Source organism: Rhinolophus sinicus, chromosome 4 (genome assembly GCF_057876585.1).
Source record: "Rhinolophus sinicus isolate RSI-liver-muscle chromosome 4, RSI-T2T, whole genome shotgun sequence".
Classification (NCBI taxonomy): domain Eukaryota; kingdom Metazoa; phylum Chordata; class Mammalia; order Chiroptera; family Rhinolophidae; genus Rhinolophus; species Rhinolophus sinicus.
Genome location: NC_142504.1, coordinates 28,959,031 through 28,971,596, shown reverse-complemented (window position 1 = coordinate 28,971,596; position 12,566 = coordinate 28,959,031). Strand labels below are relative to the sequence as shown.

The window sequence follows — 12,566 nt, the reverse complement described above, 5'->3', positions numbered from 1 at the left end:
TATGAGCCAAAATTGAACCTGAAATGATGTCGGAGATCAGAAAGGAATGGGAATAAAGAAAATCTCTTTCTAATCTAGCCTCTTAGTTTGCTACTCAAATATATAGCATTCTGGAATTAGAAGCCCAGGTCACGTGGTACACACAGGTTTTCAGTCAATTCAGCTTTCTCCCCCTCACTGGTAAAGTGTTCTGGGCTCTTTGTATCTTTGGTCTAATCCCGCAATTTACAAATCAGGTCTGGGTGCCTAACGTATCTGAAAAATGAGTGGACCAGATTCAGTGCCACTTGTCACGTGCAGGTACTCCTGTGCTGGGTAGTGGGGATTTGCAGAAAAATCAGAAACAGTCTCTATCTTTTCAATATAATTTCTCCCAAGTGAGAGACTATTGCTTAGGACTTACATAGGTGTAAGAGACCAACCCTCTGGCTTTTATCAGCTAGCCAAACATTTATTAGCAACCAGCTTTTTAGAAAAAATAAGAAGCTTGAGTACTGCCTTAATTATGCCATTGCTTGTATCACCTTCTCTTGTGCCCTGATGTTTCGGATTCAGATTTACCCCCCACCCCACTCCCATCAAGAAGCTGATGTAATGCAAGCAGATACCAGCTGAAGCCAGAATAGAATGGATAGTTATCTGGGGAGATAAAGTGACAGTGTTGCCTACTCAGGCTATTGTTCAAAGAAACATGTCTTTTATTTATAGACATTAGAATTTAACGGCATAGACAGCCAGAGCTTGCTATTACTTCTCACTATAACTCGTTTTCTAGAAATATGCTTGTTATAGCTCCCTTCTTTGCATGTAAATGGAATATGTTAGGTGGGTGTTTTATACCTGGTTTCATGTTCTTTTAATAGGTTCTGTAACTGTTTTTGCTTAAGTTTGGTTTCTAAATGTGAATGCTTCAATATTTTGCTTTTATAGGATACTATTTTATCTCTCCTTATCTGAGGCATGGGTTGCAGAAAAAAAGCAGGAGGTTATAAAAGATGCCAAATATGGGTGATGTTCATATTAATAAAATATTCACCCATTAGGCGGGTATGGCCAAGTCGATGAAATCTCCAAATTGTTAGTGGGTTTTCAAAGTTGGCACCCCTTCCTAGATTTCAGGGTGGTTATTGGGGTTTTTGTGCCAGAAAAAAAATGTAGTTGTCCTTAAGCCTGCATTTTCTGCTTTCAACACTTAGGAGTGAGGTTCATGAGGGTGCACTAGCCTTCTGCTCCAGGGAAATGACTTGGTTTTTCAGAGGCTTTACTAAAAAGTATGCTCTGCCTGGTATTCTTGGAGTGTGTTTTCCCCTAAGTTCTGAAAAGATTTTACAGATTGAACCTCATGAGTTTTTTACAGCCCCTCTGCAAGAAAGGGAGGAATAATGCTTAGAAACCTTTTGGAATTATTTGAAACACAGATAACACAATGTGAGGAACACAAGATAAACTTGCTCAGTCCACTTTTAACAGGTTAACTGATGAACAAGAAACGCTTTTTATGCAAACATGGAAACAGCTAATTAACTGTAAACATTGTTGTAATGATCTTGATAGGGAAATTTATTTTCTCCCTAAGATTAAAAAAAAAAAAATTAGACACTATAACATGGTACGCTCACACTTAAACTACATAAGGGAAAACACTCATTTGAAAAAGAAGTATTAAAGCTAGATTATACCAAGGAATTTATACTCAGGAATATTATCATAGCAGCACTTCTGTGAACAGGATTAATCACAAAAATAAAGAATGTGTTTTGGAGAACTGGTCAAGATGGTGGAGTAGGTAAATGATATGCTTACAACTGTATCAAAATTGCAACTAAACTACAGAAAAAGCGTCATTGAGAATCGCCTGAAGTCTTGCTGAACCAAAGCCCTACAAATATGGACACACAGAAAAAGCCACCTCAAGACTGGTAGGAGAAGAAGAGACACAGAACGGGCTGGTCCTACACTTGCGTGTGACCAGGAGGGATATCTCAACTGCGGAGGTGCCTCCCTCCCCCAGAGGAGCAAGGGGTCGAAGCTTCACACCAGTCTCCCCAGCTCAGGGTTCCAGTGCCAGGGAGAGAAGTCACCATAACTTCTGGCCGTGAAAACCAGCAGAGATCGTTGCTGAGTGAGACAAGGGCAGCTAGAGTCCCAGATGATCCTCTTAAAGGGATTGTACTTGGGCTTATATACAGATTCACTGGCTGTGAGCTCCAGTGCTGGAGCAGCAGCTCAAAAGGCGCCAGGGACATATGGGGAGGATCCGAATGGTCTGGCTTCAAGGCGAGGGCTAGAGAGTGCCGCTTTCTCCCGGAAAGAAGACTTGGAGGAAGCCATTGTCCCTGAGTCCTCCCCACTCCCGGCATGTAGATGCAGGAGGCCACCATATCTGAGTCTCCATCAACCTGGCTAACACTGTTCATTCGCTGTGATTCCCTGAGATCCCACTCCATCCAACTTGTGGGCCCACCCAAGTCATTTCCAGTGACTTTTCCGTATAAATGGCTTGCTTGGCTCACGCTACAGACTTTCCTAAAAATCTTTCAAAGGTTCACAAAACCCAAACAAGCAGCATCTGGCTTTGGTGTGCCCCATAAGCCCAGCACTAGTGACAGGCAGCCTTGGTTCACAGCTTGGCCTCTCGGGACACCTCCACACCCAGCATGAGTGGTGGCCATCTGTGCATTGCTTTGTAGCTCATGCCAGGTGGCTCCAGGCAGGAAACAGGCTGCAGATGAATTTGGCCTGCAATGGGGCCCCTCCCAGGAGGCCCCACGGCTGGCACACCTGGTGTCCAGCTTCCAACCCAGCCAGAGCATCACCCAGCCGCCTCTGGGGATGACACACCCAAAGGGCATACTGGGTCCTGCTAAAGTGAACACTGCTCTGTGTGGTCAGCCCCTACACAACAGCTCCTCCACTGTGGTCATGCCCAGTCCTCACAACCAATCAGCCTAAGGATGTTCAAACAGCAACCAAGGCTCAACTACAACAGGAGGGTACACACAACCCACACAAGGGACTCACTTGGAGAACCTAGCTTAGATGACCAGGGAGACTGTGCCCCTGGGCCCACAGAACACCCACTACATAAGGCCACTCTACTAAGAGCAGGAGATATAGGAGCCCTACTAATACATAGAAGCAGACACAGGGAGGCAGCCAAAATAGGGACACAAAGACACATGTCTAAAACAAAAGAATAAAACAAAGCTCCAGAAAAAGAATTAAGCAAAATGGAGACAAACAATCTACCAGACACAGAGTTCACAACACTGATTATAAGGATGCCCAGAGATCTCAGAGAGAACTTCAACAAAGAGATAGGAAACATAAAAATGGTGATAGAAAACATAAAAAAGAACCAGTCATAAATAAATAATACAGTAACTGAAATGAATATGTTAGCGGGAACCAACAGTAGATTAGATGAAGCAGAAGATCAAATCATCGGTTTAGAAGACAAGGCAGAAAACACCAAAACAGAACATCAAAAAGAAAAAAGAATCCAAAGAAATGAGGATAGTTTAAGGGGCCTCTGGGACAAAATCAAGCATACTAACATTCACATCATAGGGGTACCAGAAGGAGCAAGGAACTGAAAACCTATTTGATGAAATAATGACTGAAAATGTCCCTAACCTGGTGAAGGAAATATACATACAAGCCCAGGATGCACAAGTGTCCCAAACAAGATGAACCCAAAGAGTCCCACACCAAGCAAGACACATCATAATAAAAATGCCAAAGCTTAAAGACAAAGAATCTTAAAAACAGCAAGAAAAAAGTAGTTAGTTACCTACCCATAAGACTGTCAGTTGATTTCTTAACAGAAACTTTGCAGGCCAAAAGGGATTGGCAGGGAATGTTCAAAGTGATGAAAAGCAAGGACATATAACCAAGAGTACTCTCCCCAGGAAAACGATCATTTAGAATTGAAGGACAAATAAAGAACTTCCCAGATAAGAAAAAGCGAAAGGATTTCACCAACACTGAACCAGAATTACAAGGAATCTTTAAGACCCAAAAAACAAAACAAAAAAAAGATCAGAAATATGAATAACAAAATAGCAGTAACTACATATTTATCAACAGTTACTTTACATGTAAATGGATTAAATGCTCCAATCAAGATAGGGTGGCTGAATGGATAGGAAAACAAGACCCTTACATATGCTGCCTGCAAGAGACTCACTTCAGATCAAGACACACACACAGACTGACAGTAAGGCAAACAGATATTTCATGAAAATGGAAACAAACAAACAAAAAATCTGGGGTAGCAATACTTATACCAGACAAAATAGACTTTAAAACAAAGGCTATAACAAGAGACAAGAAGGACCCAGTAATCCCACTTCCTGGTATTTATCCGAAGAAACTCAAACTGCTATTTCGAGGATATGTGTGCATCCATATGTTCATTGCAGCATTATTTACAATGGCCAAGATGTGGAGGCAGTCTGGGTGTCCATCAATGCATGAATGGATAAAGAATAGGAGGTCCATATATACAATGAAATATTCCTCTGTCAGGGAAGGGAATGGGTTATTGCCGTTGGCGGCTGTATAGATGGACCTGGAGGGTATTGTGCTAAGTGGAATGTGTCAGACAGAGAAAGATAAATGTCATAGTATTTCACTTATTTGTGGGATCTAGAGAACAAAATAAATGAACAAACAAAATAGAAACAAATTCATAGATACAGAGAACATTTTGACGGTTGCCAGATGGGAGGGGGTTTAGAAGTGGGTGAAAAAGGGGAAGGGATTAAGAAGTACAAATTGGTTGTTATACAGTAGCCATGGGGATGTAGGGTTTAGCATAAATAATATAGTCAGTAATACAGTAATAACTATGCATAGTGCCAGGTGGGTACTAGACTATTCGGGGGGATCACTTCTTAAATTATACAAATGTCCAACCACTATGCTGTATGCCTGAAATTAATACAAAATAATATTGAATGACAGCTGTAATTGAAAAACTTTTAAAGTAGAGGGGAAAAATGAAGGGGAATGAGAGGTTCAAACTTCCAGGTATAAAACAAGTCACGGGGCTGTAATTTACAGCATAGAGAATACAGTCAGCAATATTGTGATAGCGTAGGACAGTGTCAGAAGGTTGCTGGACTTATCATGGTGATCACTTCTTTAGGTATATAAATGTTGAATTACTATTGTGTATTCCTGAAGCATAATATTGTGTGTTAGTAATATTTTCATAAAAATGTACATAGGAGGAAAAACAAAAAAAAACCTGAAAACGTATGGTTATAAATAGCAAAACAAAACAAAAACTCAAACTAGTCATGGAGATAGAAAGTATAGCATAAGAAATATAGTCAATAATATGGTAATAACTATGTGTGGTGTCAGGTGGGTACTAGATTTATCCGGGTGATCACTTTGTAAGTTATATAAATATCTAATCACTGTGTTGTGCACTTGAAACTAATGTAATTTTGTGTATCCACTGTAATTGAAAAATAAAAACTGTTTTAAAAAAGGAATGTTTTACAAATGTAATATTTGAAGTAATTTTTTAAAATTTGGTTATTAACCATAAGGTTAATTGATTCTTTTCTTCTTGCTCTATTGTGGTTAACATAGTTATTGTTCCCTTTAAAGACCCGTTTTATTATGCAGATGAAAAAAATGGGAGGACTGTGTCTAAGAGGGGGCTGCTTTTTGCAGGGGAACCCATGCACCTGTTTCAGCCCTCAGCCCCCACCTCTCCTTCCACTGGCTGCCAAACTGGAGACTTAGCGATCCGGTTTAGTGGGTGTGGGGTCCTTGAATTTTGACTCACATTTTCTGTGGGACGTATTCTTGTTTGCCTTATAATTTTCTCCTCTCCCGGCTTCCAGCGTGCCAACAGCAGCTGCATCATGGCGCTCACCCTGCTGCCAAGGGGGCAGGCCGCCTCCTTGGAGACTGTAACATTGCACTCTAGCCAACTGTTAGGAGGTAGATGCTGGAGTAGCACGCGCAGCACCACGGAAACTCAGATCCTTTTAGGAGGCATTTGGTGGAACCCTTTGTCCATGGTATTTTTAAAGTTCATTTAATTTGGGTAACTTTTTATTACGGAAAGTTGTCAAACATATACAGAGGTAGAAAGAATACTGTCGTGTGTTCCCATGTACCTTCCTATTCTCTCCGTCGCAATAATGGTCATCTCACATACAGTCTTGTTTCTCTGTCCATGGGGTTTTCCCCTCCCAGACTTCTGGTAGAGTCATTGCCAGGGATACATATCCCTTTAAATTACAGTTGCTTTTCAACCTTCCTCCAGTCTAAGATTTGGTACCTTAATGAGTTCTTAGTCTTTTCTTCCTAAAAGTAAAAGGTATTAGAGTCCTTTTTTCCTTCTCAGTTAAGCCCAGATATGCTATGTTAGTAACTGCCATATTATCTAACACTGTCCCCTACATTTTCGCAGCTTTGTTCATTCACTCAGCCAGTCTATCCAACGCACGTCTGACGTGTGCAGGATCTTAGCATGTATTAGAGCATTAGACATCACTGGGTTTGATTCTCAGTTTCACCACAGACAAGCTGTGTCACCTGGAACAACTTCCTTCACCTTTCTGTGCCTTAGTCCCCTCTTGTTTTTAACATGGGACTAATACTAGTACACAGCCCACAGAGCTGTTTTAAGACTTAAGTGAGTGAATGCATTTCAGATACCTAGATGGACTCGAGCACAAAATAAGTGTTCATCATATGCCCGTTACTGTCGTCGTCATCATCATCATTTTTTGTCCCTCACCAGTCATTTTACAGAAGAGAGAACTGGAGCCCAGGTGGGTGAAGTAACCCCCTTCTGGTCATGTGGCAGTTTTATCAGAACTTGAAAAAGAAACCACATCTCAATTCATTTATTGTTTTAAATACAGTTTGACATAGTCTTGTCCTCAAGGAATTACATTCTGGCAGACAGAGTGACTTGGAAAAGGGATGAGGATTCATAAAAGCATGAACAAAGAAATAAATATTGCTGCTGGAGAGGGAAACCCTAGAAGCTTTGTGTTTAGAGAGCAAAGTGCTTTAGTGGAGGTGAGATTTCAAGAATGCTTTTCTTTAAGAAGGGAATTGATTTGGCTAATTAAACTGGAGAACATTCTGTACACAAGAAAGAAAAAAGGAAGTTCAAGTATAGGACGCGACTAACAGATCTAGGGAAGCTTTGCACCTGAGATTAAAAGAGAAGGCAAGATGGAACCAGAGAGGGGAAGGGAAGATTCCTCGAACCACTAGTGAATGTCAAAAGCAAAAGAGATGGATGGAGCCTAGACTTTATCTGAAGCCAAATGGGAGCTGATATTTCTAAAAATTTTATTTATTCACTTTAACTTATGAACATTATTTGATCTGCATATAATCCTATGAAATAGGTACTATTATTGATCTCATTATACAGCTAAGGAAACTGAGGCACAGAGAAACGAAGTAACTTGTCCGAGGCCATTTGCTTATTGATAAGCAGGAGATCTTAGATTTGCATCCAAGCTGTGTGGCCCTAGAATCTATGCTCTTAAATACCCGGCCGGCCCTGCTGCTCCATCATGACCAAAGCCCTTGGCGCATACTTAATCTTGAAGAAACCAGCACATGGTGAAGCTCTTTACAGAGGCTGAAGTTGTGGCATCATTGCGACCTGAGCTCTCGGCTGACCCCCAGACACCAGTTAGGTTTCAGGAGGCAGGTTCTGTCCACTGCATGTTGGATCTTTCGAATAAGCTTTGTCATAACAGGGTATCATTCCTTTTGTTCTATTTGCAGTCCTAAGAAAGTACTCTGGTGTTTTATTTTCACATAAAGTTATAAGACCACTCTTGATACGGATGTGTTTGGGAACTTTGTTAATTTGAAGTCATTCACTAAGCAAATATTTCTTGAGGGTCTCTGTTTTATGTGTTGGGTGACGCCTGTGAAGAGAGCAGCTTCTCCCCTCCAGACTCTCCATGATGTTTCCTTTCTTGTGAGCTTCTCATTAGCATACAGACTGCCATTATTTCAGCCTACTTACAAAACAGAAAATAAAATGAAGAGACACCTCACTTGACTCCACATCTCTTTCCAGCTATTGGCCCATATCTCTTTCCATTTATGGCATAATGTCTAGAAAAATAGCCTGTTCTCAAATTTGTCTTCACTTTCTTCCCTCTCATCCTCTTTTTAAACACACACCAGTCAGCGTTTCCCAACCAGATATCACCCAGCTCCAACTCAAATTATATCCCTCTGCCTACGAACACCCCCACTTGGGTGTCTGTTACGTACCTGGAACATCCAAACCCGAACTCAATAGCCCTGTTCAACCCTGCTCCCCTGACACGCTTTTCACTCAGGTCAAAAGCTTGGGCTTCATCCTGACTGAGTCCACTCTTGCTCTTGTACCCCACATCCATTCTGTCAGCATATCCTGTTGGCCTTACCCTTAATCTATCCAAAATCCAACTGTTTCCTCTCACATTTACCGTCACAACCCTAATCCACGTCACAATCATCTCGTTCCCAGCTGGCCTTCCTGCTTCCTTCCCTGGCCACTGCACTCCCCATGCCTACTGCCAACACAGCAACAAAGTGATCCTTCCAAGACAGTCTGAATATATCTCCTTTGCCACGATGTGTTGTTTTTATCCCACATGTAACGATGTGGATAAATCTCCTACATACAATGTTGCACGGAAGAAGCCAGAAACAAAAGCGTTCCTACTGTATGATTACTTTCACATAAAATACAAAAATAGGTAAAACCAACCTATACTGTCAGAAATCTGGATGGTGACGGGAGGTGGGGACATGGAGTTGTGACTGAAAGAGAGCCCCATTGGGGCTCCTGGGGGAGCGGGCCATTTCTGTGCCTTGGTCTGGGTGCCAGTTGCTTATAGGGGTTTAAGTTGGTTAAAATTTAGCAAGCTGTGAACTTACAATGTACCCTTTCCTCTGTGTATTTTACACTTTCATAAAAAGTTTTTAAAAAATTGTTATTTCTTACACAAAATATCATTCTCCTGTAGAGTTAGAGATTTATAAGCATTATAATGTACACCCCTCACAGGCAAAAATCCTGTCTGCTTTCATCCAGTCAGCAAATATTTATTGAGCACCAGACACTGATCTGGGCATTTGGGATACAGTAGTGAACACGAGAGACAAAAACTCCTTAAGCTTCTAAGGGAAGATAATCAGAATAAATTCGATAATATATAACAAGGTACTAATGACTCTGGAGAGGAAAAAAGCAGGCGAGGGAGAGAGAGGATGCTGGAGTGGAGGACGGGGAGGTGGGCAGGACAGGACACCGTTTAAGTAAACTGGGCCAACGCTTGGAAGGGGATGAGGGAAAGCCCAGTGTGTCTGTGGGAGAAGAGCCTCCTGGGCAGCAGGAAAGGAAAGCAAAGGACTGAGGCAGCAGTGGGCTGCTGTCATGAGCGCAGGCAAGGAGGCGGTGGGGCTGAGAGGAGGGAGCCAGGCACATCAGCTGGGGATGAGTTCGGACAGGCCCCCAGGGCCTCCTAGGCCTCTGTAAAGACTCTGAAGGGTTTTCTGCACGAAACCAGGTGGGATAGGGGAGCAAATTTTTGCCTGAACTGATTTTAGTTAGGTTTGAGCCACTTTGGGGCTTGCATAGAGTGCTGCTATGCAAGCACACGTCTTTTGGCAAACGACTGTATGCATGGTACACTGACTTTAAAGAAATTGAATAAGACATATCAATCCTTATTGGAATAACTTACATAACAAGTTAGTTCCAGTGAAAGTCAGGCAATCAGTCTATACTCATGGTACACAGTCGAGGTAAATTCTTAAGTATCTATTAGGGTAAGGCAGTGAAGTAGGCAAGGCAGAGAATCCAAAGAAAGGTCAAACACACTGCTTGTCCTCAAAGATGCTGAAGTCTAGTTGGGGACATGATGAGTGCATCTGAAACAGCAACTAGCAAGGACACGAAGGAAATGCCAAATAATATACTAGGCGATTTGCCCTATAATCATTCTGACATGGGCAAAGTCCCTTTGGGCTGTTGATATAAGATTTCACAGGGAATCTGGTAATCCTGTGGAACCTGAAAGGACACATCAGATTAAGCAAAGCTGAGGCAGATTTTGTAGACATTATCTGGGCTAGGGAAATAGCCAGAATGCCAGTCTGTATTTAAGGGGGCCTGAGAGAGGGTCGGGTTTAGGACTCATAGGAAAGCCTAGTAGAGCTTTCGATGTATTTCTTAAGTAAAGCAAATAGCTGCATTCTAATCTGAGAAATGGGGGAGGATATAAAATATTCCCAATCATTTTGATATATCCGCGTCACATTTACCATTACTAAACCTCCAAGTCCATAAGGTCTAAATGATTTAAATATATATGTATTTTTAGACTGGCCAAGAAAACGCATCCAGTGTGACTGTAGCAGGCTCCGAGGCGGAAAATAAGGCAGGCCAGACTCTGGAAAACAGCTCGTTAATGGCCGAGCTTCTGAACGACGTGCCTTTCACCTTGGCGCCACATGTGCTGGCGGTGCAGGGTACCGTCAGTGACCTTCCTGACCATTTACTCTCCTATGATGTCAGCGAAAACTTATCGCGGTTCTGGTATGATTTCAGTCTTGAAAATTCAGTACTTTGTGATTCGTAATTTGTATGTTTGTTTGCACCGTCATAGCTTTAAGACAAAAAGTTTGCCTGTTTTCTTTAACCTGTTTGGTGTTCTTTGCCATGTCACGGTTTGGAGGCCCTCGGGAGAGCAAGGATCATAAAGCAAAGAAAATAACATTATGTGCATCGCTCTATGTTTTTAGAATTAAGTATATTTGTATAAAAATTGAACTTAAATTATACTTCCTTTCCCTCACATAATAAATATAAAAATTAGGCAATCAGGGTTTTAGGAAAGGAGGCGATTCCTTCAACTGGGTTCTCAGAATGTAACACCTCCAATTTAATCTCCGAAGCACTGTGAAAAAGAACTGGGGCATTTTTCTTAGTTACTGCCAAGTCTGAAGTCTGCCCTCAGCCTGAGTAGGAATTCTCTTCTCTGGTTTGGAGGAAGCTTGAATTAATGTAATTCTCTTTCTTCTTCCAAAGTGCATATGAATGAATTCAGATAAGAAATTGTTGCCGGTTAGCTTAATGTCTTCACTCTTGATTTACACATTGACGTGGAAATTGAAAACTCTTCCTAAGAAGTAGGGGGAGTTTGCTGACATAAGGAGGCTGTAACACTGCTCTGGATGCTGTTTCTCTGAGTGACACATTTCAGTTTCCCTACACCCATGGCGGTCCTTCCCCCCGGAAGGATCCTGCGTCCCTGCCTTTGTTTTCTGCCTTGCTGCTACTTCAGCGTGAGCTTGCTCATGAGCTTTCCAAAGAACTTCCCCACTCCTGCCTCAGTTGGCATTTGCTCTCCTTCCCACATACGTTCCAGTGTATGCAGAGATCCACATTTCCTTTCAACATCTCTGCCTCCTGAAGAAAAGCATCTCATGATGACACATATTATTGCTGATAATACCGTTATTTAGAAATTTGTGGGCCACAATACAGATGGAAATGTTTTATTGCTAGAAAAACTGAAATCAACTAATTTCTCATCAGACTGTAGGCAGAATACCTAAATATGACTTTCAGTTCTTGAATATCCAGTATTTATTCCAACTAAAACAGAAAAGAACTGCCATTGGTCAATAAACTGCAAAGGGAAGAGGTAAACTGAGTATTTTCTGTGCCATGTAAAATTTAAATTACATTTGTTCTGAATAGTAACAATACGATTTATTAACTGTGCCAAATTTTAAGTATATGTTTCACAAAGATAGAGTGCTATAGCAAAACTAAACACTGTGCATAAGGGTACATAAATTATTCAAGTTTTAATGTGTTATGCATGTTTGTTTAATAAATGTGACATGGTGTTGAAAAAAATGCTACATTATTTAAAAGATAAAGGAACATTTCTATTAACAAAAACATGCTTCATTTACAAATAATGTTACTATATGAGGTGAATGATTAAATTAGACCGCTACAGTTTTCGTAAAACGTCAGTCTAGCAAATATGACTTATTACTGACACAAATGTGAACATTTTATATCAGTTTTTGTGAAAGCACATCTTTTTCAATATCCATGTTAATGTACCTTAAACCTAAATGTAAGCATGTCATCAATTTACCTAATATATGTTAAATTTTGTCTTAAATAGTTATACATTTCATTTATATTTATGTCTACCATGTTATAAATATGCTTATATGTATTTTCATTTGCCTACAAAAATTGTTATATTTAAATAAATGTAAATTAAAATAAACTGACATTTTGATTAATTTCAGATCCAGAAAAATGGTTTTCTTTGCATTATTCATGTCTGAATGCAAGTTATTGATTCTTTGGGAGGCAAATATTTAAGTAAATAGTTTGCGTAGTGCAGAGAAAAGTATGAAATTTCTTATATGTATGTTTTAAGAAATAACCTTGGCAATGGTAAGATTGCTCACTAGCTCTGGCTTAGTAGGACTGGAGAGATTTGGGAGAAGGTACATGAACATGTCTCTATAGAGCC

At 40.8% G+C, this 12,566-nt stretch overlaps 1 protein-coding gene across 1 annotated transcript in view; it reads left to right on the top strand.

Moving 5' to 3' along the window:
• Positions 1-12,335, top strand: part of UMAD1 (UBAP1-MVB12-associated (UMA) domain containing 1) — a 191,612-nt gene extending 179,277 nt beyond the window's left edge. The window contains exon 4 of the mRNA XM_019729780.3: positions 10,383-12,335. Coding sequence (XP_019585339.1) covers positions 10,383-10,640 — 258 coding nt within the window. The 3' untranslated portion in view covers positions 10,641-12,335. The remainder of the gene's footprint in view (positions 1-10,382) is intronic.
• Positions 12,336-12,566: the final 231 nt, after the last annotated feature.